Genomic DNA, 27,261 nt, shown 5'->3' with positions numbered 1-27,261 from the left:
CCTGAGTGCATGAAGGATACATCTTATTAATATATTTTTATCTGCAGATTTTCTAAAAAAATTGATATATACAATCTAATGTGTTTATCTTTCTTTCCCTCAATTATTCCCACTTTTAAGATGATAAATTTTAGTAAATTATATTTAGAAAGAATTAAGGTTTTTTTCAGCTATGTGGCAAATTGTGGTTACACTGATCTTAATTGCTGTTTCCTTAATTACATAATATCATCATCAAATATTCATACCTAGAATAAATATAGCTGAGTTTAATGTTCTACCTAGCTCTAGTTCTTTTTATTATCTTCCACAGTGCCATGTGCAATGTATTCATTCATTTCCCCCTTATTTAGCAATTACTGGTTGAACACATCTGGATATACAATGAAAACAAAAACATTCCTAGTCACAGATCTCTGTCTTCTTGAAAGTTTGAGTCTAATGTAGAATGTGTTTGAGAAATAGGCAATTACAAAATGGCATGTGTTTATTCTAGGAGCATTCAGTAAGAATATCTCAAGGGAACCTAGGTCTTTGCTGGACTTTGGGAGCCAGAGAAAGCTTTTCAGCAGTGATAGACTGAGAATTGAAAAAGAAAAAGGAGTTAGAGTGAAGTTAGGGAAACCCTACATAGAAGGTAGGGTTACAAAAGTTTGCCTGATTGAGGTAATTTCCCGGTAAAGATAGAGGCAAATAAAATGAGATTTTGTTGCGTTTGGGGAATTCAGTCCAAGAGAAACGTACTCAGAATACATAGATAAATGAATGAGAATCTGTGTTAGGAGTGGAATTTAAGAGAATACATACCCATAATAGTATGTTTAATGTTTTTGTGCATTCATGAAGCCAAATTAATATTCCAAAGAGTAGTGGCATTGTGTTTGATAGCATCAAATATTCGAGCAACTGCAAAGGGACTTTTCCTTAGGATATTTATAACTTTGCTTAAAAAATATACAATAAAGAATCTAGCACATTATCTCATATTGTAAGAATTATTTTTTCTTGGAAAATAATATTAGATGTGATTTATTGAGATCATAAACAATAAAGCCTCGTGTTAGGTCAGCAGAAATTTTAAACAACAAATTGTTAACACTATGGACACTATTAATAGAGCATTTCTACATGGTGGAATTAATAGTATTTCCCTTCTCATTAAAATAGACCATTTAGCTCTCTGTGATGCAAATAAAGCAACTGTTTATGGTTATAGGGTCTCATTCACCTCATATATGGGTACAGTTTTCAGGATACAGTGATGATAAAAACTGCCAAGCTCATTTTTACTTTCTTTTCAAATAGAAACAATAGAACCTATAGGACTCCTTGTTTTCACTGCCAAGGAAACTTTTAGCTGAGGTAGTATCAGTCCTCTAAGGGAAAGACGCATAGCTCTCTGTTCTTATGGCCTGATTCTCCCAAGGTTAGAGCCTGGTGGGGGAACTAAGATTCCATAAGCCACATGGGTGCTGCCAAAAACAACAAAAAATTCCAAAGACACTTGAACCTACATAACATTATTTATCCTAATCCCTCATTTTGCCACATAGGAAAGGGAATTCCAAAGAGAATAAATACCATTCTTAAGGCTGGATGTCTGATTATAGCAGAGTTGGGATGTGGACTCACACCTCCTGTTTGTAAATTCTGTTCCCCTCCCCTCCCACTCTCCTGCAGACACACTAAATACAAAGCAATAAAGTGCTGATGTACTGATATTTGCTATAACATGAATAAACCTTGAAAGCATTATGCTAAATGAGAGAAAACTACATAATGTACGGGTCTCTTTGTAGAAAATATCCAACATAGGTAATTTTATAAAGACAGAAAGTAGACTAGTGGTTTCTTGAGGTAGTACTGTCTGTGAGAAGATTGGGGATTTACTGGGTATGGAATTTCTTTTTGGGGTGATGAAAATGTTCTAAATTAGATTGTGGTGATGGTTGTTTGAGTGTGTGTTAGTTGCTCAGTCCAGTCTGACTTTTGCAACCCCATGGATTGTAGACTGCCAGTCTTCTCTGTCCATGGGATTCTCCAGACAAGAATACTGGGGTGGGTGCCATTCCCTTCTCCAGGGGAACTTCCCAACCCAGGTATTGGATGGAACTGGGATCTCCTGCATTGTAGGCAGATTTTTTTCATAATCTGAACCACCAGGGAAGCTCTATTTGGATATCATGTCCAACTCTTTGTGACCCCATGGACCATAGCCTGCCAGGCTTCTCTGTCCATGGGGATTCTCCAGGCAAGAATACCGGAGTGGGTAGCCATTCCCTTATCCAGGGGATCTTCTCAACCCAGGGATCAAACCCAGGTCTCCCATATTGCAGGTGGATTCTTTACTGTCTGAGCCACCAGGGAAGCCCAAGAATACTGGAGCAGGTAGTCTATCCTTTTTCTAGGGGATCTTCCCATTCCAGGAATCCAACTGGAGTCTCCTGCATTGCAGGCAGATTCTTTACTAACTGAGCCACCAGGGAAGCAGCCTATTTGGTTATGAATATACATATATATAAGGTTTCAGTGAGATGGGTGGAAAATTGTTTTGAGTGACTATATTACTTATTTAAAACTAAACTTTGAAAACCAGTCACTCTCAATAGCTTGAAGCGCTTAATTAAAATACACTTACATCTATAGTCTCTCAACTTTCCCATATACCATTCTTCTTAACCTTTCCTCTCCCAGTCACTGCCCATGACACCACACGGCCTCTGTTACTGTCGGCTGGTTTGCCATGTCCCCCCTCTGCTAGGACATAAAGCTTCTTAGATCAAGAGCTTTGTTTGTATCAAGGACATGGTATCATTAGCACCTTTGATGGGGCATTTGTATGGTAGACATGCAATACATTTGTTGAATGGATGAATACATGAAGTGGTGGAATGTCATGGTGGGACCTAAGCTTTTATTTCCTCTCCCAACAGGACTAGTGATTTGAGGTTCTTGGGAAAAGTAATGTTAAAGTACAAAAACAAAGTGATTTTATGTAGTCAACGTATAAATAAGAAGTTAAAAAATTATCTAGTTGGCCAAAAATGTTGAAAAATCTATTTGGCCAGCCCGATATTACCAGTTCCACTTCAAAGGTATAGAGACAAAAACGTTAACCTCTAAAACCAAATGAAAATAAGACACAAATTAAAAAAGAATGATTCTCCAAGGTCACAAAATAAAGCTCCACTCTTTAATTCCTTTTTAAAGGGATGAACTCAAAGTTCTAGACTACTGATACCAAATTTTCTAATATTTTGTTATTTTTCTTCTCTGTTTCTACCTCCCCCCCGCCCGCCTTTTTTTTTCTCTTTGATACTACAGTAAATTTCTTTGCTCTACTCTATTGCTCCTGCTCTTCAAAGCCTCAGCCATATTTGAATGGGTGGGAATTCTGGTGATTTACTCCTTGACAGATTCACATTTCATTTTTAATATATTCTAGCATTTGCTTTCTAGAACCTATGTTTTAAAATTCTTAGAATTTGCATCACTTTCAGACTGAGGGCCTGTCCTACGTCTAGAGATAGTTAGATCACTTCGGTCTTATGAGACGATGAGGAATATATTTTAACTTCGGTCTTTAACTTCTTTTGGAATTGTAGACCCTTTGGGGAGTTCAGTGAAGATGGTGGGCTCCTGCCTCTCCCCACAAAACACATACATATACATGTATGAACACACTGCATCCAATTTCAGTACCACTTTTGGATTTCTGGCCTAGCACTTCAAGAAACAATCTCAGCTCCTGTCCTTGTCTAGGACAAGGTAGCAGTATTAAAAGTAAAAACTGGCCAGGTTTTGTGCACTTTTCCTCTTGTGGCATTGCACACAGGCTGTGCCTCTGGTAGGAGTCCTGTCATGCTCTGCCTTCAAAAATGCTCCAAGGTAAGTTCACTCACCACCTGGTTTTCTCTGCCTACAAGGTTATGAAAAACAGAAAATAAAGCAAGGTAAACCAGTGTTCATACGAACAATGCCAGAACATTCGGTGACCTTGTCCGTCTCACACTGCCTTCTCAGCACAAGGAAAAAGGAAGCCTCCACCATGCTCTCCTATTAGTTCTCTGGCTCCTCTGAGTCAATGACCATCGGTGACTAACATTACTATGCTATAGGGTTGCTAATTACCAGAGTGTATCACATTACAAAGGTGGAAATCTATAGATATAGGAACTGTATGTGTCTTTTGCCAAACGGTTCTTATTTCAATTAGATTATTCAGAATTCTTCAAAATCCTGAGTGCTATTAACATTACCAGCAAAAACATTCTGAAGCCAATTTGTCAACATACATGAAATTCCTTAAAAATGTAGGTATTCTTTAACCAAGTAATTCCCCTTTCAGGATTACATTTTGAGGAAATAATAATATATTGAGTAAAGATTAAATATAAGAATATGAATCACAGAAGAGCTTATACAAGCAAATAATTATGAGTCAATTATTCAATTTTAGGAAATATTGTGACATATCTATACTAAATATAATGTTCTCTATATTGAACTAATGATGTAGAATATTTAATAAATTGAGAAAACGTTAATAATATATACAGCTAAAAATTAGGTCCCAAAGCTGTATCTTTGGTGGAATCCCCAGCCCACCCCTACTGAGTTGCAGTCATGTGATCTGGTTAGAGTTTACCCCACTCTCAGTTCTAGGAGTCAGTGTGGTTGGGTTTAGCCAGTCTTCTGGCTGTAACAAGGTCTAAGCCAATTAGCCCATCCATATTCCTCTGGCTTTACAGGCTGGCCAAATCAGGATGCAACTCAGGACTCCTGTTTAGCAGTTGGGAGAATGAACACTCTTTCTCCCTGTATAAGAAAATACGAGTACACAGTCCTGATTACCGTGGGCAACTGTTCCACTTTATGATAAAAGTTAAGCCTGCAGTAAGAGTAGTAGAGAACTGCAGAGCAATGGCTCTGGAGCTTTGATAAATCAGGCCTGATGCCTCTAGATGTTTTCAGCTGCAAAACCAATAATCCCCATGTACTGATCTACCTAGCATGAGCTTTGTTTTCTGTACTTGCAATGAAAAACATTCTAATTAATATGGACTCGAAAAAAAAAGTGAATCACAACAAACTCTGAAAAATTCTTAAAGAGATGGGAATACCAGACTACTTTGTCTCCTGAGAAACAGGAAGTTAGACTATTAACTATTTAACAGGAAGCTAAATAGTTAGAAGATGCTTCTAACTATTGCTATAGTTAGAACTAGACATGGAACAACTGACTGGTTCAAAATTGGCAAAGGAGTATGTCAAGGCTGTATATTGTCATCCTGCTTATTTAACTTGCATGCAGAGTACATCATACGAAATGCCAGACTGGATGAATCACAAGTTGAAATCAACAGTTCTGGGAGAAATATCAACAACCTCAAGATATGCAGATATTATCACTCTAATGGCGGAAAGTGAAGAAGAACTAAAGAGCCTCTTAATGAAGGTGAAATAAGAGAGTGAAAATGCTGGCTTGAAACTCAACAGTCAAAAAACTAAGATTATGGCATCCAGTCCCATCAATGCATGGAAAATAGAAGGGGAAAAAGTGGAAACAGTGACAGATTTATTTTCTTGGGCTCCAAAATCACTGTGGATGGTGACTGCAGCCATGAAATTAGAAGGTGCTTGCTCTTTGGAAGAAAAGCTATGAGGAATCTAGACATCATATTAAAAAGCAGAGACATCACTCGCCAACAAAGGTCTGTATAGTCAAAGAAGTGAAAGTGTGAGTCTCCCAGTCATGTCTGAATCTTTGCAATCCCATGGACTATAGCCTGCCAGGCTCCTCTTTCCATGGAGTCATCCAAGCAAGAATACTGGAATGGGCTGCCATTTCCTTCTCCAGAGGATCTTCCCAAACTAGGGATCGAATCTGGGTCTCCTGCATTGCAGGCAGATTCTTTACCATCTGAGCCACCAGGGAAGCCCTAGTGAGCTTAGTCAATGCTATGGTTTTTCCAATAGTCATGTACGGATGTGAGAGTTGGACCATAAACAGGCTGAGTGCTGAAGAATTGATGCTTTCAAATTGTGGTGCTGGAGAAGACTCTTGAGAGGTCCCTTGAGAGGCTGCAAGATGAAACCAGTCAATCTTAAAGGAAATCAACCCTGAATATTCATTGGAAGGACTGATACTGAAGCTGAAGCTCCAATACTTTGGTCACCTGATGTGAAGAGCTGACTCACTGGAAAAAACCTGATGCTGGGAAAGATTGAAGGCAAAAGGAGAAGGGTGTGGCAGAGGATGAGATGGTTAGATAGTATCACCGACTCAATGGACATGAATTTGAGCAAACTCCAGGAGATGGTGGAGGACAGAGGAGCCTGGTGTGCTACAGTCCATGGGGTCACAAAGTGTTGGACACGACTTAGTGGGTGAATGACAGCAACAACTAAGTTAAAAAAGTGTGTTTATGTATTACAAAGCTAAACAAAACTATCAATAGTATTTGTCTCTTGGAAGTATGTTTATTAGTGATTTTTCCCTCTGTTTTGTACCTTTTTGTAATTCCAGTTTTTCTATAATGAATATGTATGCTGTTTTATTCAGAAAAATATATAATGATAATTAGAATTATACTCAAGAAAATTAGAGATACCAAAGGAACATTTCATGCAAAAATGGGCTCAATAAAGGACAGAAATGGTATGGACCTAACAGAAGCAGAAGATATTAAGAAGAGGTGGCAAGAATACACAGAAGAACATACAAAAAAGATCTTCATGACCCAGATAATCATGATGGTGTGATCATGCACCTAGAGCTAAGACATCCTGGAATGCGAAGTCAAGTGGGCCTTAAAAAGCATCACTACGAACAAAGCTAGTGGAGGTGATGGAATTCCAGTTGAGCTATTCCAAATCCTGAAAGATGATGCTGTGAAAGTTCTGCACTCAATATGCCAGCAAATTTGGAAAACTCAGCAGTGGCCACAGGACTGGAAAAGGTCAGTTTTCATTCCAATCCCAAAGAAAGGCAATGCCAAAGAATGCTCAAACTACTGCACAATTGCACTCATCTCACATGCTAGTAAAGTAATGCTCAAAATTCTCCAAGCCAGGCTTCAGCAATACGTGAACCATGAACTTCCAGATGTTCAAGTTGGTTTTAGAAAAGGCAGAGGAACCAGAGATCGAATTGCCAACATCCGCTGGATCATGGAAAAAGGAAGAGAGTTCCAGAAAAACATCTACTTCTGCTTTATTGACTATGCCAAAGCCTTTGACTGTGTGGATCACAATAAACTGTGGAAAATTCTGAAAGAGATGGGAATAGCAGACCACCTGACCTGCCTCTTGAGAAACCTATATGCAGGTCAGGAAGCAACAGTTAGAACCGGACATGGAACAACAGACTGGCTCCAAATAGGAAAAGGAGTACGTCAAGGCTGTATATTGTCACCCTGCTTATTTAACTTCTATGCAGAGTACATCATGAGAAATCCTGGGCTGGAAGAAGCACAAGCTGGAATCAAGATTGCTGGGAGAAATATCAATAACCTGAGATATACAGATGACACCACCCTTATGGCAGAAAGTGAAGAGGAACTAAAAAGCCTGTTGCTGAAAGTGAAAGAGGAGAGTGACATAGTTGGCTTAAAGCTCAACATTCAGAAAACGAAGATCATGGCATCTGGTCCCATCACTTGGTGGGAAATAGATGGGGAAACAGTGTCAGACGTTATTTTTTTGGGCTCTAAAATCACTGCAGATGGTGACTGCAGCCATGAAATTAAAAGACGCTTACTCCTTGGAAAGAAAGTTATGACCAACCTAGATAGCATATTCAAAAGCAGAGACATTACTTTGCCAACAAAGGTCTGTCTAGTCAAGGCTATGGTTTTTCCAGTGCTCATGTATGGATGTGAAAGTTGGACTGTGAAGAAGAATTGATGCTTTTGAACTGTGGTGTTGGAGAAGACTCTTGAGAGTCCCTTGGACTGCAAGGAGATCCGACCAGTCCATCCTAAAGGAGATCTGTCCTGGGTGTTCTTTGGAAGGAATGATTCTAAAGCTGAAACTCCAGTACTTTGGCCACCTCACACGAAGAGTTGACTTATTGGAAAAGACTCTGATGCTGGGAGGGATTAGGGGCAGGAGGAGAAGGGGACGACAGAGGATGAGATGGCTGGATGGCATCACTGACTGGATGGACATGAGTTTGGGTGAACTCCGGGGTTTGTGATGGACAGGGAGGCCTGCCGTGCTGCAGGTCATGAGGTCGCAAAGAGTTGGACATGACTGAGTGACTGAACTGAACTGAACTGAGAATTACAATCATAAATATCATTTAAGCCAAAGCCATCAGATCTTTTTTCTGGATGGTGATAAGAGGAAAATAATTTATTTCTATCTTTATGCCTTTCAAAGCCATGAATGCAAGTTCTTCTAAGAATCTTATTAATGCCTTCTAATAAGTTTAGTAAAACCATAAGCCTGAGTAGTTCGAGATGACTGTGGAGGTAAACTTTGGTTTTAAGCGTACTGATGTTTAGATAGAGAGGCAATGTGGGCACAGTGCAAACAAGGCTGAGCTTGGAGTCCCAGCTCTGCCATTTCCCAGCTATCTGACCTCAGGAAATCACTTAAAGTCTCTGAATCCTAGTTACTTCAGTAAGAAATGTGTTGTTTGTTGTTTAGTTGTTCAGTTGTGTCTGATCTTTTGTGACCCCGTAGACTGTAACCGACAGGCTCCTCTCTGTGGCACTGGGTTAATGTCATCTACAATCTTTGCATCTGTGAAATTCTATATTTCTATAAATGGTTCCATATTTCTATGAATTCTTTATACTTGAATAGAACAAAAATGCACTACCTCTTTTGGGAAGTACAAGTAGGTTTAACTCTCATGGGGCTTCCCTAGTGGCTCAGTGGTAAAGAATCGGCTTGTCAAATGCAGGAGATGTGAGTTTGATACCTGGGTTGCGAAGATCCCCTGGAGAAGGAAATGGAAAACCACTCCAGTATTCTTGTCTGGGAAATCCCATGGAGAGAGGAGCCTGGTGGGCTACAGTCCAAGGGGTCTCAAAGGAGTCTGACATGACTTAGCGGCTAAAGAACAACAACAACAAACTCTCATTACAATTTTGATAGATTGGTAGAGATTTCTACAAAGCTGTGTTAAGGGTCCATATGGATTCAGCAGGAAAAAGTGCTTATAACCTATTAACAATGTGACTGTTGGGAAGAAGGACAGTGATGGCATGCCACAGTGAGTATTTCCATCACCAGGCTGGCTCATACACACATTACTCATTAATAGTAATAATAATGTCATCACTGCCCCTTTCTAAATTTATAGCAGTGCCCAAAATCTTTTCAGTGAAGTAGCTGGGAAGGAAACGAATCAAACTGTATTTGCTTCCTTTCTCCTTTTTTTTTTTTTTTTTGATCTCTTTTAAAAAATGAATTTATCTTTGGCTGAACTGGGTATTCCTTGCTGCGTGCAAGCTTTCTCTAGTTGCAGCGATCGGGGGCTACTCCTTGTTGCAGGTACGTAGGCTTTTTTTTTTTTTTTCCTTCATTGTGGTGGCTTCTATTGTTGCGGTGGGTTCTCTTGTTGTGGAGCATGGGCTTTAGGGTGCTTGGGCTCAGTAGTTGTAGCTCGCAAGCTTAGATGCCCCACTGCACGTGGAATCTTCCTGGACCAGGGATTAAATCTATGTGCCCTGCATTGTTAGGCAGATTCTCAACCACTGGACCACCAGGGAAGTCCCTCGTTTGCTCCCTCTTAATTAGAGCTGTGGGTGTGTGTGAGTGCTTAGTTGCTTCAGTCATGCCTATGACCCTATGGACTGTAGCCCACCAGGCTCCTCTGTCCATAGCATTCTCCAGGCAAGAATACTGGAGTGGGTTGCCATGCCCTCCTCCAGGGGATCTTCCTGAGCCGGGGATCAAACTTGCATCTGCCTGCGTCTCCTGCATTGCAAGCAGATTCTTTTACACACTGAGTCACCTTGGAAGCCCTAATCAGGGGTTCAGTTCAGTTCAGTCACTCAGTTGTGTCCGACTCTTTGCGACCCCATGAATTGCAGACGCCAGGCCTCCCTGAGTTCACTTGAACTCACGACCATCGAGTCGGTGATGCCATCCAGCCATCTCATCCTCTGTCATCCCCTTCTCCTCCTGCCTCTAATCCCTCCCAGCATCAGAGTCTTTTCCAATGAGTCAACTCTTCGCATGAGGTTGCCAAAGTATTGGAGTTTCAGCTTTAGCATCATTCCTTCCAAAGAATTCCCAGGACTGATCTCCTTTAGAATGGACTGGTTGGATCTCCTTGCAGTCCAAGGGACTCTCAAGAGTCACTAAATATGAGTTTGCTTACATAAAAACAAAACTTTCTTGAAACTGAGAATTCAGAAGAGAATGTCTTGCTTGTTCCTTACACTGGATGTTTCACCTGGAAGGAGCTGTGAATTCTAAGTTCCGAGCTAGTCAGCAAATGTCCTCGTAGCTGTTCTGAGAATGCGTAGGGCTGTCAGTGAGAAGTTTGTTTGCAACCATGTTGGCTTCTTGCTTCTGTCAAACTCCTCCACAGCCTGGAACTCCAGCAGAAACCCTTGAATAAAGATCAGTGTCGTGGAGAAAAGCCAGAGGAGCTGGAGGCAGGAGCCATCCATCACTGCCACCACTACCGCAAGGCCACAGAGGACAGGGCGCAGGAGCAAACCTGCGCCAAGTGGAAGCTCCGCGCTGCTTCAGGAGGATGCTTAGTTTTCATGATTGCAGAGGTCGTGGGTGAGTACTTCTCAAAACGTCTCCAATTAAACAAGCAAACAAACGAAACCCCCGCATCATTACAGGAGGGTTGTCTAAACTGTTTCTTTTAAAAAGAGACTAAGTATTTTCTGTACACTTAAAGTAACAATATGCTCATTGTAGATAAGTTGGAAAATAGAAGGAAGCAAAATAATATTCATCAAAATCCTACAATTGAATGATAATCTCCAATAACATTATGGAGTATTTTTGTACAATATATTTTCTATTCATAGCTCACACATTTTTAAAATATAACTGAGAGCATGGTGAATGCTTTTTGCCATGCCATCAAATAATCTTCAAAAAACATTTCTATGCCTGAACAATATTCTATAATATGCTCTTGTGATTTTCATAACCATCTCTCCATTGTTAGAAATTTAGGGAGTTTTTTGCCTGTTTATGGACAATGATGCAGTGAAAAATCTTGAATAAAACTGCCTGCTTTTCTGGTTTATCCCTTCAAAGAGATTCCTGAAAGTGGAAATTGTTAGTTGAAGAATATGAATATTTTTATTACTTCTTTGAGCACATTGTCAAACTGCTATCTAGAAAGCTTAAAACAATTCCTGGGTCTGCCACCTTTGCAGAATGACTCTCTCCAAATCATTACTAGAATTTATTTCAATCTTTCAAAAATCTTTGCTAATGTATAGATGAATATGCTTTAATATGCATTCCTTTTATTTTTACTGTTAATATTATTTGCATGTTTATTAGTGATCTCTATTTCCCTCTGCTAATGTATTAGTGATCTGTATTTTGTCAGATACTTTGTAATTCTCTATATTGATCTCTGGGAGCTCTTTATATATTAGGATCTTAAACTTCTGTTACATTTGTTATAAGCACTATTCTAATTTGTCATTTACTTTTTTAAAATTTTGGTTTAATTTTTGGTTTGCCTTAGAGAAGTTTCCAATTTTATATAGGTAATTCTATCAAACATTTCATTTTGAACTGATTTATTTTATTATAGTAGTCTTCCACTATTTTAGTGCTTAGTAAGCCTTTCCTATCTATGGAGAAGATAAATATCACTGTGTTGTTCAATTTTTCACATTTAATTTTAAATCGATATGAAATTATATATGCTCTCAGGATTGAAAATTCTCTTTCTAACGAGCTAACAAAGATTTCGGCATCATTTATGGAATAGTTCATTATTTCCTCCATTGATTTTTCGCCATATTACTTTTTTATTTTCTTTAAATTTATTGTTAATTGGAGGATAATTGCTGTACAATGCGTTGGTTTCTGCTGAACAACAACGTGAATCAGCCATAAGTAGACATACATCACCTCCCTCTTGAACTTAATAGAGTTCGGTTCTGAGGTGTTTTATTGACCTGTGTTGCTGATCTGTCAGCAGTTAACATATTAATGTAGGTTTACATGTTGTAATGTCTGTTGTTCTTCCCTCATTATGCTTTAACAGGAAAAAATGCATAAAGCTGTTCACTCCTGTTTATTATTCTAATTGAACATGAAAATAATTTTGTTCAGCTTCCTTCAAAATTTAATTATGATTTCATTGTATATGAATTAATTTGGGAACACAAATCTTCTTAAAATACTCAGTTTTTCCTTCTGGGAATATGGTATGTTTCCCCATTTACCCCAGTACTCTACATCTCTCTTCAAGGTTCTGTGGTTTTAGCTTGCTTGTTTAAAGACATGGCCAATCTATTTCTTGCAAGGTTTATAGTAGTTTTGTGTGTTTGGTTTATTCTTTCCAGAGGTGAGTGGGGTCTCCCTTTTCTCACGTCCTGCTTTGTAGATCATTACTTATTGTATTTTGGAAAGTTTTCATTTTGTATATTCACTTTGAATTCGATAATGTATTTGAACTATTGCCATTCCAAATGTATCTCAGTTAATTTTCCTTGTTCCTGTCATCCCTCCTCCCCATCCCATGAGATAACCCTCTTTTGTTCAAAGATGTTTATTTCTCCTTGCTTTCAATAGTTACTTCTCTTCTGTATGTTTCATAATTTTATCATGTTAAATAATGTTAAATCAAGTCATACGTTCAACTATTTAACTGTTAAGTGAAATATTTTCTGAGGGGTTAAGTATTTTTATTATGTTAACAAAGTATTCTTCTTCTCCTCCTAGTTTTTTAATGGTTAACAAATAATCAAGGATGAGTATTGCCTTTTAATCAAAAACCTTTTAAGTTCATTCTGTTTTAAAACGTTTGGCCTATTGTCGATGTGCATTGTATTAAGAGACACCATGCATTTCTGACATTATGATGACAACAGCTAATATTTATTTATGCTTACTATGTGCTGGGAGCTGCGATGAGTGCTTTCCATGAAGTACCTTACTTAACCTTGATGACATTCCTGAGAGATAGGTCCTATTATAAATTGCAGTTTATAGACCATAAATCTGAAGCACAAAGAGTAAAGTATTGACTTTAGTAACATACCTATCAGTGGCAGGCAGTTTGAATCCAGAGCTTATGTTCTTAGGCTCCCATATGGTGCCTCTGAACTTGACTTGGTGGACCATCCTCTCAATGCCTTGCTCAATCTGAGTCACTGATCCTTTTGTTGGGATTTTTATACCTTTTTTCGTCATTGAAATTTAACTATAGCTTTCTATTTGGAACTACTTTTCTAGGTTTTTGAATCTGAATTATGCATATTGAAATGAAAAATTTAGTTTTAATAATTTCCTTTTTATATAAAAAAGCTAAAAGTTTATATGGTGTTGAACCTTTCCTTTTTAAGAACTCCCTAATAAATTTTCTGACTTCAGAGACATTCTTGGATATAATCTTTTGATATATTTTAGCTTCTTTCTCATTCATGGACATATCAAAAATTTCTACTTCTTGAGTAAATTTTGGTTATTTATAAATCTCTAAATTGATTCATCTCAGAAATTGTAAAATATATTATCATACAATGGAACATGATAGTCTCATATGATCTCCTTTAGAATGGACTGTTTGGATCTCCTTGCAGTCCAAGGGACTCTCAAGAGTCTTCTCCAACACCACAGTTCAAAAGCATCAATTCTTCGGTGCTCAGCTTTCTTCACAAGTCCAACTCTCACATCCATACATGACCACTGGAAAAACCATAGCCTTGACTAGACAGACCTTTGTTGGCAAAGTATTGTCTCTACTTTTGAATATGCTATCTAGGTTGGTCATAACTTTCCTTCCAAGGAGTAAGCGTCTTTTAATTTCATGGCTGCGGTCACCATCTGCAGTGATTTTTGGAGCCCCCCAAAATAAAGTCTGACACTGTTTCCACTGTTTCCCCATCTATTTCCCATGAAGTGATGGGACCAGATGCCATGATCTTCGTTTTCTGAATGTTGAGCTTTAAGCCAACTTTTTCATTCTCCTCTTTCACTTTCATCAAGAGGCTTCTTAGTTCCTCTTCACTTTCTGCCATAAGGGTGGTGTCATCTGCATATCTGAGGTTATTGATATTTCTCCTGGCAATCTTGATTCCACCTTGTGCTTCTTCCAGCCCAGCGTTTCTCATGATGTACTCTGCATAAAAGTTAAATAAGCAGGGTGACAATATACAGCCTTGACGTACTCCTTTTCCTATTTGGAACCAGTCTGTTGTTCCATGTCCAGTTCTAACTGTTGCTTCCTGATCTGCATATAGTAGGTGTCTATTTATTTTATTGGTAATTTTTTTTATTGAATATATTATTTTAATTTTCCTTCTGTTTTCTAATTCACAATCCTTGGCTTTAAAAATATTTTTACTTCCTCTATGTTTCTTTGTTAGAGCTTTAGTCTTTACTGGATCTTTTAATATCTTAAGTTATATTCTTATTTAATATATTTGTATCCTTTTTTATTAATAACAAAGCTATGTATAGTCAAGAACAATCTAGAGGTTTTGGTATGCTATGTTATCTTATAATTTTTTTACCAAAATAATTTAAAGTAACATTATAAACCACCTATATAGTAGTAAGGCAATGGCACCCCACTCCAGTCCTCTTGCCTGGAAAATCCCCTGGGCGGAGGAGCCTGGTAGGCTGCAGTCCATGGGGTCGTGAAGAGTCGGACACGACTGAGCGACTTCACTTTCACTTTTCACTTTCACGCACTGGAGAAGGAAATGCAACCCACTCCAGTGTTCTTGCCTGGAGAATCCCAGGGACGGGGGAGCCTGGTGGGCTGCCATCTATGGGGTCGCACAGAGTCGGACACGACTGAAGCGACTTAGCAGCAGCAACTAGTACTCTTGGGACTTCTCTGGTGGCTCAGATGGTAAAGAATCTGCCTGCAATGTGGGAGACCTGGGTTTGATCCCTGAATTTGACCCCTGGGGTGGGAAGATCTCCTGGAGAAGGGAATGGCTACCCACTCCAGAATTCTTGCCTGGAGAATTCCATGGACAGAAGAGCCTGGCAGGCTACAGTCCAGGTAGTCACAAAGAGTCAGACATGACTGAGCAACTAACATTTTCATTTTTCAATACCTCTCTTACCACTATTACTTGTTACATTCTCTTACTGATATTTTGGTTTCATTTTCTCTTTATTATCCCAAATGGGTGCTAAATTAATAATAATCTAAGGCTAAAGGAGAATTTGCTAAGCTATTTTTTTGTACTACAATAGCAAGCAATCAGAATTAATTTGTTTCTTCAAGCTATTGAGTCTTCTGACCTATACACATAGACTTTCATAGCTTTTGGAAACTAGAAAACTTGAGGAGAGCTTGTTGTTGTTGTTCAGTCACCCAGTCGTGTCTAACTCTTTGCAACTCCATGGACTGCAGGATGCCATCTCCTGAAGTTTGCCCAAGTTTATGTCCATTGCATTGGTGATGCCATCCAGCCATCTCATCCTCTGACACCCTCTTCTCCTTCTGCCTTCAATCTTTCCCAGCATCAGGGAAGAGAGCCTAGACCCTTAATCAAATTCAAGATGAATCCAGAGTTGGTAAATAACCTTCTAGTCAAATTTAAAAAAATTAATGCCATATAATTTTTAGAGCCAGGGTAAGTCTTTTGAATGAATGACTTAATAACTTGATAGAGCTGCCAAGCAGTTACTTTTAGCAGCTCCAATCTGGAAAGCTCCTTCTGGAAATCCACTGATATCTATACTGGAGAGGCATTTTTTTTTATTAAGGAAATTTCATGAGATTGTACACAACTTTCAATTGCTTGTATAAGAGATCAACAACATGGAAAATCTAAAAAACAGAATCCATTTGAAACATGATATGAAAAAGTGATATACTGGAAATTCATAGCCTTACAGATAAAGTACTGGTACCACCCCACCCCATACCATCTAAGCAACCAGGGCAGCCTGGCGTACCACAGTCCATGGGGTTGCAAAGAGCTGGACATGACTTGGCAACTGAACACACACACACACCACCCCCATGTGAACACACCTCGCAGGATGTATAAACTGGCTTGTTTTCTCCACAATTTTCTTCTATTGCTTTGCCCTGAAATCATGTGGATGCTGAGAACAGACACATAATCTCCCCAGGTGATGTCTAATTAATATTCTGGAATGAGATGGTCTCTCATTCACAAAACTCAGTTTCCTCTTAGTACCTTTCCATGCCCTGTCACTTTGTTTCTAAAACGACACATTTTTAGAGGGGAAATGAGAAGCTACTCACTTTGAGAAAGCAAATCAATCTCCTCCTTTCCTTCTCATTTCTAATAGTCTATAAGTTCAAATCTGGCTTTAGAGTCAGAAGAAAGTGATGTTGTCAGTAAAGGAATTCAATGGCTACTGACAGAAAATCATTTGGAATTCGAATTGTATTGATATTGAGCTAATTTTCCTAAAACACTGCTCTCTTTATGTTAATTCTGTCTTCAAAATTCTCCAGTGGCTCACCTTTGCCATTTCAGTCCTTCACAACCTTTTCCCCATCATAGCAAGCACAGGAAATTTTCCTGAGCACAGAGATAAACTGAAAGTATCCTTGCAGCAGAAAGAGGCTGACTCCGGGGCTTTCTCTGTGTTAAGCTCTACTTGGCTGCCCCAAGTGAAAAGAGATCAATACATTGGAAAACTGGCATCCTGGACAAAGTGAAAAATTCGACTTTGGCTTTCAAGTTATTCCACCATCTGGCTGCCAAACTATCAATCTTCTACTTTTACTACTTCCTTATGTGATGTTTCTTCTGTTTCAGCTATTTATTCATTCTATGCAAAATAATCATTGCACTTTAAGGTCTCTGTAACCTTTGCTTATGCCTTTTGATTTATATGAAAAAGCCCTCTCATTCTCTCTACTCGTCAAAACCCTGACCATCATTCAAGACCCCAACTCACAGCTCACTGCCTTTCTAAAACCATTTTTGACAAAGTCAGAGAAAGCAAGTAGTGTTACCAGATGACTTTTGGGAATCTGGAGGGTCCTCCTGCAGGATGTGGGTCTGAACAAAGCCTTGAAGGATGAGTAGGAGTTGAAAGGTGGCAAAGAGGGAGATGAGAAGGGCCTTTCACATTCAGGGCCTTGCATGTGGCCCAGGAGATCATAAATATCAGCTTCACCTGGAAAGATTTTGAGTGGGTAGGTCAGCATCAGGACAAGAAATCTGTATTCTTACAAAGCAAGTCAAGTGATTCTGATGTGTAGCTATATTTGGGTGCCCCTGTTTGCATTGGGCTGGCATTACCTGTCCAATAAGGTTTTCTCAAACTTATTGTCCCGGTGGCAGCTCTGGTCCTTCTGGCCCCAGCACTTCAAGTTCACAGGCACAGTGGGATGTGAGATGCCAAGCTGGATAAATCAGGATCTCTCGGTCTTTATACAAGGAGATTTGGGAAAAAGCTCTCTCGTTTTCCTTTAAAACACTACGCTGAAATGATATAAACTCAGAGACCCACTTTTTTTTTTTTTTTTTTTGCTGAAGAGGAGAAAGTTTGTCTTCAGCAGAAAAATAAAAAGCAATAAATCGGAGCCAGAGCAGAGCCCCAATAAGATTTTTTGAATCTTACGGTTAGGCTGTACCTGATCCAATCCCACCCAGATTTATTCTGTTATTTGAGCCAATAAATGATCACTTTGCTGTTTAAAGTGGTTTGCGTTGGGTGTTTATGACTTAACAACTGAGAGAACTAGAGGCAGTGGTACGTGGTACAACATGGTTAGTGGAGAATGAAACTAGAATGGTGGTTGAGGGTTCCAGAAGGCTGAGTAGCCTGGCTGAGGAATCTGGATTTATTCTGGAGGCCTTGGGGAGTAACTGACATTTACAACAGGAGAGAACAAGGTCATAGAGCTGTGTTTAGAGAAAGAACTGGCCACAGGGTACAGGGCAGATAGGAAGAAGGAATTAAAGGAGACCACAAGCATCAGCGTGTCCACTGCGAATGGGCCTCTGAACCTACGGAATTGGAATACTTTCTGATTGCTGGTGAAAGGTCCTAACTGTAGAAAGGCCATTAAGCAGAGTTATACTGCATATGTAAATATGCATCTGTACTTAAGAAGACAGATATACAGACACAGAGAACCCACAGAAGTAAGCTCAAGTATGGCCATTTCTGGAAGAAAATGAGAGTGGCCAGGGAAAGACATCCTGAGGTAGGACTGTTAAGAGTCACGCAAGGATGGAGGAAGCACTAGCTTGCTGGACAGGAATACAGAGCTGGCAGCAGGCTGGGGAAGATGGTAAGTATCTCAGAGGCAGAAAAAATTCTCTTTTAATATGAGAAGGCCAAAGCTGGGTGGTGTGACAACCACAAGCTTGATTAATAAGGGTACCTGTTTTGTACTAGAGCCAGAGTGTCTTAGTGGCTTAGGTTACTTATATTTTTTGAGGTTCCTGGTACTAAAAATTTAAGAAAATGTGCCAAAGCAAACTGTGATGTGTGTGACATACTTTTAAAACAATGACATCATGAATTTCTGACATAACATTATATATAGCGTAATAATGCTACTCATAAACAATTTTTAAAATATGACTTAACAACATATACTGGGAGTAGTCTAGTTCTAGGACACAAGACTGCAACTGTCAGATGAACACTCAGTTCTCTCCTTCCTGTCAGCATGCCTCTGCTCTTCATGAAGAACATCACGAGTGTGTGACACGAACTCTCCAGATCTGAGGTGAATATGAGACCCAGACCCAACATCTCCCCTGCTTGTCTAAGGTCGTCTCCACCCACCAGGCCTAGAAGAGTCTGTTTCCAGGACGCAGTCCTTAGCGCCTCTCCTACATTGCTCTCAGTGCCTCGCTCTCTACACTGTGTCAAGTACTCCGGGAATATGACTGTTGCTGCCTCGCTTCATGCCTGTATTGCAATTCCCTTTGGCTATTCCTGCTGTGTCTTAACCTTCAGCTTCTCTCGGCTCCGAGTCATCCTCCCTATTACCGGCAAAGATCTCCTGCTTAAATACAGACCTGAGCATGGCATAACCTTGCCTCAAAATCATAGAAAGATTCCTCTCCCCCACGGGATAACATTCAAGTCCTTTAGTGTGATGTGTGACACCTTACAATGGGCCGAAGCCACCCTTCCTGTCTCGTTGCCCATTATTCCTCCAACACTCCACCCCTCCTGGTGTTGTTGTTCAGCTGCTAGGTCGTGTCTGACTCTTTGTGACCACATAGACTGCAGCATGCCTGGCTCCTCTGTCCTCCACTATCTCCTGGAGTGTGCTCAAATTCATGTCCATTGAGTCAGTAAAGCTATCCAACCATCTTATCCTCTGCCACCCACTTCTCCCTTTGCCTTCAATCTTTCCCACCATCAGGGTCTTTTCCAATGAGTCAACTCTTCGCATCAGGTGGCCAAAGTACTGGAGCTTCAGTTTCAGCACCAGTCCTTCTAATGAATATTCAGGGTTGATTTCCTTTAAGATTGACTGGTTTGATCTCCTTGCAGTCTCTCAAGGGACCACTCAAGAGTCTTCTCCAGGACAACAATTGGAAAGCATCAATTCTTCAGCACTTAGCCTTCTTCATGGTCCAATTCTCGCATCTGTACATGACTACTGGGAAAACCATAGCTTTGACTACACGGACCTTTGTCGGCAAAGTTTCACCCCTTTTACTTTTCAACGAAGGTGCCCTGTTCTTTCAATTCTCTGTTTTTGTTCATGCTCTTATCGCTTCCTGAAAAACACTTCCTTTCTAGTTATTTCTTACTCATCCCTTCTGTGGAAAGTTCTTCAGGGCTCCCAGTGACAGTGGCTTTCTGATCCCTTTGCTCATGTCGCCTGTCTTCTGGACAGTGAGCATCAAACGATGAGATCACTGCAGAGAGGGCCTGTGCTTCGTTTCACTTTGTTTATCTTTGTACACCCTGCCCCTACACTGTGCACCATAAGGGCTCCATACATCCAGGTGGGATGATTCAATTAATTGTCGATAATATCCCCATGCTTTCAGAAGCAAATGGCAGTTCAGCCAAGTTGACCTCTTAAAAACAATTTACTCCATAAGACTCAGAATGAGGGCCCACAGTTTTCTGGACTGTTATTATAAGAAGCTCAGATGGTTTTAAAATGGTTCTCAGTTCCTGGGTCTCCATACAAACATGCTTCTTCCAAAGTAAGTCCTTTTTCTTTCCTGGGTGCCTCCTGACTTGGCTGAGTCTGTGGAAGAACTCCTATAAGATGTCATTTCCTTGACTGAAGCTACGATTTTAGCCCAGCATACAGAATCATCACCATCATTCATTGCTAAGATTGTAGCATGCTGCTTATCTGCATGTAGTCATTCCTCTGGGAAGAAATAATGCATTATTAACACAGCTTTATTATCAGGCCCAAGTTTGGCAGACAGAGCAACATTAGAGGATAATTGGAAGGACAACTGATTTGTTAGCAAAATGTTGCTTTTTGGCTAATGAATCATTCCGATTTTTGCCCTGACAGCTCAGTAACAAGCTTGAAGACGATTTTGCTTCAGACCATTAAACTTTGACAAACCAGTTATTAACTACAGCTAGAGCCAGCAATCTGTGGGGATTACTGCAATTATGAACCTTATATGTAATTTTTCAAAATCATTAGTTGAGACAAGGTGAGTCTGATGATGGAGGGGCTGATGACTGACAGACTCCATCACTTTGCAATACACAAGGCGATAAACAGCTTCTGGGAGGACTAATCCATCAGCAGAAGCGCTTTGCTGGGAAGATGGAACAAGAGCAATAAAGGTTATTGCACTCAAGCAACAAGCCCTGTTTGAGAAAAGACAAAGCTGCTCTTTGACTTCTGTTTTAGAGGTTGGAGGTCTTTTCTCAACGGAGAACTGAACGGGAGTGCAGGGAACAAACCAAACAGACAACAAGGCAGGTCTCCTATGGTCTGGGTTCCCTTCCTATGCTTTACTGGATTGCTGCTGCATTCAAGATGATCATACCAAGTGAAATAAGTCAGAGAAAGTGAAATACAATACGATATTATTTACACATGGAATCTAAAAACATGATACAAATGAACTTATTTACAAAACAGAAACAGTCTTGCAGACACAGAAGATAAACTTATGGCTACCAAGGGGGAAGGTGTGTGTGTTAGTTGCTCAGCCGTGTCTGACTCCTTGAGACGCCATGGGCTGTAGCCTGCCAAACTCCTCTGTCCATGGGATTTTCCAGGCAAGAATACTGGAGTGGGTTGCCATTTCCTTCTCCAGGAGATGTTCCTGACCCAGGGATTGAACCTGGGTCTCTTGTGTTGCAGGCAGACGCTTTACTGTCTGAGCCACCAGGGAAGCCAGGGGAAGGTAGGGGGGAGATAAATTAGGAGTTTGGGATCAACATAAACACACTACTATATATAGGATAGATGATCAATAAGGACCTACTGTATGGCACAGGGAACTCTACTCAGTATTCCATAATAATCTATATGGGAAAAGAATCTGAAAAAGAATAGGTATATGTATATGAACAACTAAGTCATTTTGCTGCACACTTGAAACTAACACAATATTGTAAATCAACTATGTTCCAATATAGAATAAACATTTTTTAAAAGGATCTCATTGGAAGGTGCCTGCCTTTTCTTCTTACTCCTCCCCAATATTCATTTCAAGCCCAGGTGGTTAAGATAAACTAATGGAGTGGAAGGAAGTCGTGAAGACTACGGTAAAATTACACATCAAACAATAACACATCAGTGGGCCGGACTGTGTCATCCGGTTTACAGACAAAGTCCAGGCCCTCAGTCTGGAGACCCTATCAATCCAGCCTGCACCTCTCCAGTCTCATCCTATTATACTTTCCTTTTTGAATCCTTTTGCCCCAATCTAACTGGAATGTTCTTCAAATGTGCCCCACTTTCTAATCTCTGTACTTTAGCTCTTCCAGGAATGGCCTCTCGTGTGCAATTCATTTCTACGTGTTCAAATTCTACTCACCCTCTCAGTCTCAGTTTCCTTACTTGTCAAAACAATGTAGATTATATCCAAGTTAAGACCCTTTCTCGTCTTCAGTTCTGTGAGTCTGAGGCGTTTGCACCAAACTGTGGTTAGTACACATACGATCTGGTGGCACCGTGGGGCCCTAACCCATTTCCTATTCTGTATCCCCCTAGGTGGGCACGTTGCTGGGAGTCTTGCTGTCATCACGGATGCTGCCCATCTCTTAATTGACCTGACCAGTTTCCTGCTCAGTCTCTTCTCCTTGTGCTTGTCATCAAAGCCCCCCTCCAAGCGGCTAATCTTTGGATGGCGCCGAGCAGGTATAGTTCATCAACTGAGCATCGAGGCAGAGTAATGCTGCAGAGTCCAATCAAGGACAAAAATGGAAGGGGTGAAGCAAAGCTTTGTTTGAAAATCCCTTAGAGGCACACCTTCTGGTGCACAGAGTGAAATAGACATGCATATGGGGATGTGTACTCTCAGTGCTAACACCACTAATAGCCAGATTCATGGCGGCTACCTCTATTCCGATGGGGCAACAGGAACATGTGCGTCATTTTAGCAGCCACCTCAGCCCAAGAATCTCAGTGTGTGGTAACAGCCATGATGTTATTCATTAAAAGACTTGGCATCTGGGAGAGAGGGCGGGGTGAAGCTTCTGACATTTTGCAAAATCAAGCACAGAGAGCCCAGAGAGTTGGAAAGACTGAAGAACTTCCCATAGAGGGGTTGGGAATAGAATATGGACTTTCCAGTTCACATGGCATTTAGCCATTCAGTGGATGGCTCACCTGGATATCTTGTTTAAACAACCATCAACAACCACAAGAAAAGGAGAAGGAAGAGGGGGAAGAGGGGAGGAAAGTTTACTCTTCGTCTCTTCTTAGAGCTGGGTCTTTGATGGGTGATGGCTTGCTCTTGTCTAGGAAGGGGACCAGGCATGATGAGGCTTTACAGTCTGGGAAATTTTTACTGTGGCTCATTTTTACAGTCTACCCATCTCTTCAACACATACTGCCTCTCTACTTCTCCTCCTTTGTATTATTTCTTATGTCAGAGGAATAAGAGGAGCTTCTGGATGAATGTAAAAATCATTTATACTAAGAGTTACAACTCCATATTTTCACACCAGTTGAGAAGATCAACGTGAAAGAGACCTGAGGGCAGAGCTTTGGCCAACATGCTAACACAGACAGCCTTCACTAAAAGGTGCCACTAGACGCAGATCACAGGTTGTAGCCTGACGATTATGAACTGTGGTTTTTCACGCTTAGAACGATAGAAAGTTCTAATTTCATGAGATGAGATGGTTGAGTGCCATTTCTGAGCAATGGACATGAAGTTGAGCAAACTCAGGGAGATGGTGAGGGACAGAAAAGCCTGGCATGCTGCAGTCCACGGGGTTGCGAAGAGTTGGACATGATTTGGCTTGACTGAACAATAACAACAATTTCATGCCAAACAATTTATCATCAGAGGTGTTTAGCACTGTCTTTCCTTTAACATTCAGAGAAAGAGAGGGAGAGGGAGAATTGAGGAAATAAACATCAATAAAAGGACTTGGTGACATTGTGAGTTAAAGATGCTTTTCAGCCCCTAATAGGGCTACATTTGGCAAACATGTACCTTTGACTGAGTACCCATCATTGATCCTCATAAATTTTTACCTGTATTTTACCCTTTCTGATACCGTTGGTCAAAGCTGTTTTGTAAACACAGGGAGGACTCAGAATTTGGATTGCTACTTGAGCTTTCTCCTCCTGGCCATGGAGGTCAATGAGAATTGACACTCCAGAAGGCCAGGGCTGCTCAACAGAACTCTCTGTTTCAAGAGAAATGTTGTACAATAGATAGTACACTATGGCCATGGAGCAATTTAAATGTGACTAGTGCTAGTGAAAAACTGGATATTTAATTTTACTTTAAATTTAAACAGCCACATTGGATTGATGGCTACCATATTAGGCAGCACCTAATGGCACCCCACTCCAGTACTCTTGCCTGGAAAATCCCATGGATGGAGAAGCCTGGAGGGCCGCAGTCCATGGGGTCACTAAGAGTCGGACAAGACTCAGCGACTTCACTTTCACTTTTCACTTTCATGCATTGGAGAAGGAAATGGCGACCCACTCCAGTGTTCTTGCCTGGAGAATCCCAGGGACGGGGGAGCCTGGTGGGCTGTCGTCTATGGGGTTGCACAGCATCAGACACGACTGAAGTGACTTAGAAGCAGCAGCCACAGACATATAGGTGAAAATCAACTAGTACATCAAACATATAATTTCATGGATAACTTTGTTTAGGAATAAGGTAAGTATAAAAAGTGAGTTTAGATAAAGATAATGTTAATACATGCACCCAATGTTCACAGCAACAATATTTTAATTTCCACGATATAGAAGTAACCTAAAGTGTCCATCAACAGATGAGGTGATAAAGATAAGATGGGCGCGCACACACACACACACACACACACACACAATGGAATACTACTCAGCCATAACAAAAGCAGAAATTTGCCATTTGCATCAACATGGATGGACAGGGAGGACATTCTACTAAGTGAAATAAACCAGACAGAGAATGAAAAATACTATATGATACCACTTATATGTGGAATCTAAAAAATAAAACAAAGTAGGGGAGAGGGAAGGAGGAGGAGCATGATAGGGATAGGAGATTAAGAGGTACAAGCTGTTATACATAAAGTAAATAAGCTACAAGGATATATTATACAGCACAGGGAATCTACCCAACATTTTGCAATAACTATAAGTGGAATAAAACTTTAAAAAATTCTGAATCACTATCTCATACACCTGAAATTTATATAACTTTGTCCATCAACCATACCTCAATAAAAGAATAGAGTGCTAAGTGGCCAATGAGACAGGGGGCATGTGGAAATAGCAAAAATCATAAATTGTGTATGTAAATAACTGAAGTCTGGGAAATGAAATGTTACATTGCTCTACTTAGAAGGGGGGAGGGTCAAAATTATGGGATGTGCCTGACCACTGACTCACAGAGTTTTTCTAGAGCCTTGTAGGGTTTTAGAACTGATCGAAAAGGTTGAGTGAAAGATCAAGGTGAGGCTTAAGGAGCTTCTAAGTAAGCAAGCATGCTTTGCTCAGTGGAAAACTTGAACACTGTCTTATCTTTAAATAGTCATGCGAATGCCTCTATTCTGATACTTTTCTTCCTTACTCTTGCCCATAAAATGCAGTTAGAGAGTTGACATACCTTGGAGTTTGCCTCTGTATTTATAGTATGTTGGGTTGGCAAATGAAACTCATTTTCATTAAGCCTCTGAAACCTTCCCTTTCTACTATTTTACAGCGCTGGCAAGTTGTAAATGTTTTATGGCAGAATTAAGAGTTTCTAAACACATTTTACCCTTTGTGTCTCATTATTTCATCTCTTAATAACTTTCAATCATTTTAGCACCTGTTTAAATTAAAATCCCTCAGGAAAACAGCAAGGGCAGGCAGCAATTAATATGCTTTAAAATTTTGCTGAAAATTACTTAGTAATATGGAGCATAATGAACTAGTATTTTATGAATGCAACAAGAAAGTGTCCCATCTTAGTACTAAAATTCATCCACACTTCTGCTTTGTAAATGACTAAGTGAAGTACTGTGAGGCCTCTTTTCTTTGGTGGGGAGGTGGAGCATTAATGTCCTTTGAGTCTTGGGGAAATTAAGGTGGTTTGCAGATTCTTTGTGCATGGGTGTCTCTGTGCTTATATCCCTAGAGATCCTTGGGCCCTGCTATCCATCCTATGCATCTGGGTGGTGACAGGTGTGCTGGTGTACCTGGCATGTGAACGCCTGCTGTACCCCAATTACCAGATCCAGGCGACTCTGATGATCATCGCTCCGAGCTGTGCAGTGGCAGCCAACACTATGTAAGTAGCCCCGCACTCTGCCCATGAAGCTTGTCAGGACAGAGATTTGTGGGGGTTTTGTTGTTGTTATTGCTTGTTTCTAATCCCTCCACTAGTGAGGATGGTAGAGACCTGACAGAGTGGTCAAATGGCTCTACGACCGAAGATCAGGCTGCTTGTGCTAGTTAACGTGCATTTTAATATCCTCTTCTAAAGCTACCATCTTGAATGCTTCCTGTGTGCCAGAGACTGCTAAGATCTTTTGATCTACATTGTCAAGCTCAATGTTCACAACACAAATACTTTACAGATTAGGAAACTGAAGCTCAGTAAGGTTAAATAAATTGCCAATGAGGTAGTGCAGAGGGGGATTTGAAAGTAGATCCACCAAACCCAGAATTGAGCTTCTAGCCATTCTACTCTCTCACACAAACAGTGTGAGAGTTCCACGTGGGATGTGACTTACCCCTCTCCTGTTTTTGTTACATGAACACATTATGGGTTCCCAGAGACCTGGGTTGGAAAGGATCATAAATTTGTTTACTTCAGCCCCTTTCTACTTTTGAATTCCCTTTTGCAATATCCCCATAAAATGGTCATTGAGTGAAGAGTGAAGTTGCTCAGTCGTGTCTGACTCTTTGAGACCCCATGGACTGTAGCTCACCAGGCTCCTCCATCCATGAGATTCTCCAGGCAAGAGTACTGGAGTAGATTGCCATTTCCTTCTCCAGGGGATCTTCCCAACCAAGGGATTGAATGCAGGTCTCCTGCATTGCAGGCAGACACTTTAACCTCTGAGCCACCAGGGAAGCCCAAATGGTCATTAGTTTTATATATATTTTAACAGAATAACAGGGAATTTATTTCTCTCAAGAGTAACCTATCTTATTTTTGCATCATTATGACTGCATGAAAATTCTTCCTTAAACTGTGTTAGCTAAATTCTCTCTTTAGTTTCCATCTATTGGTCCATTCTCTTATCCAGGCAGTCTTGAATCATTCTCATAGGACATCTGATCATTGCCATATTGGTGTGGTCTTCCTAGATGACCTGTTTGATTACTCATGACAATGGGGAGTTGAGGCCAGGACTTCGACCCTTTTTGGTTGATTTTATCTTTCCTATTTGATAGTCTGATTTGGGGTAACCTTACTTAAAACTCTGTTATCTATCTATCTACCTATCTACCTACCTACCTACCTACCATCTATGGTAGACACAATAACGACCCCTCAGGGGTTTCCA

General features: G+C 40.3%; 1 protein-coding gene across 1 annotated transcript in view; it reads left to right on the top strand.

The window, feature by feature from the left end:
* Positions 1-27,261, top strand: part of SLC30A8 (solute carrier family 30 member 8) — a 50,361-nt gene that overhangs the window by 840 nt on the left and 22,260 nt on the right. Inside the window, 3 exon segments of the mRNA XM_070802757.1 lie at positions 10,553-10,752; positions 22,301-22,447; positions 25,886-26,036. Of these exon segments, the coding sequence (XP_070658858.1) occupies positions 10,553-10,752; positions 22,301-22,447; positions 25,886-26,036 (498 nt within the window).

The sequence above is a fragment of the Bos indicus genome, chromosome 14 (genome assembly GCF_029378745.1).
Source record: "Bos indicus isolate NIAB-ARS_2022 breed Sahiwal x Tharparkar chromosome 14, NIAB-ARS_B.indTharparkar_mat_pri_1.0, whole genome shotgun sequence".
NCBI lineage: Eukaryota > Metazoa > Chordata > Mammalia > Artiodactyla > Bovidae > Bos > Bos indicus.
The sequence above is the reverse complement of the archived record's forward strand: the minus strand, read 5'-3'. Positions and strand labels throughout refer to the sequence as shown.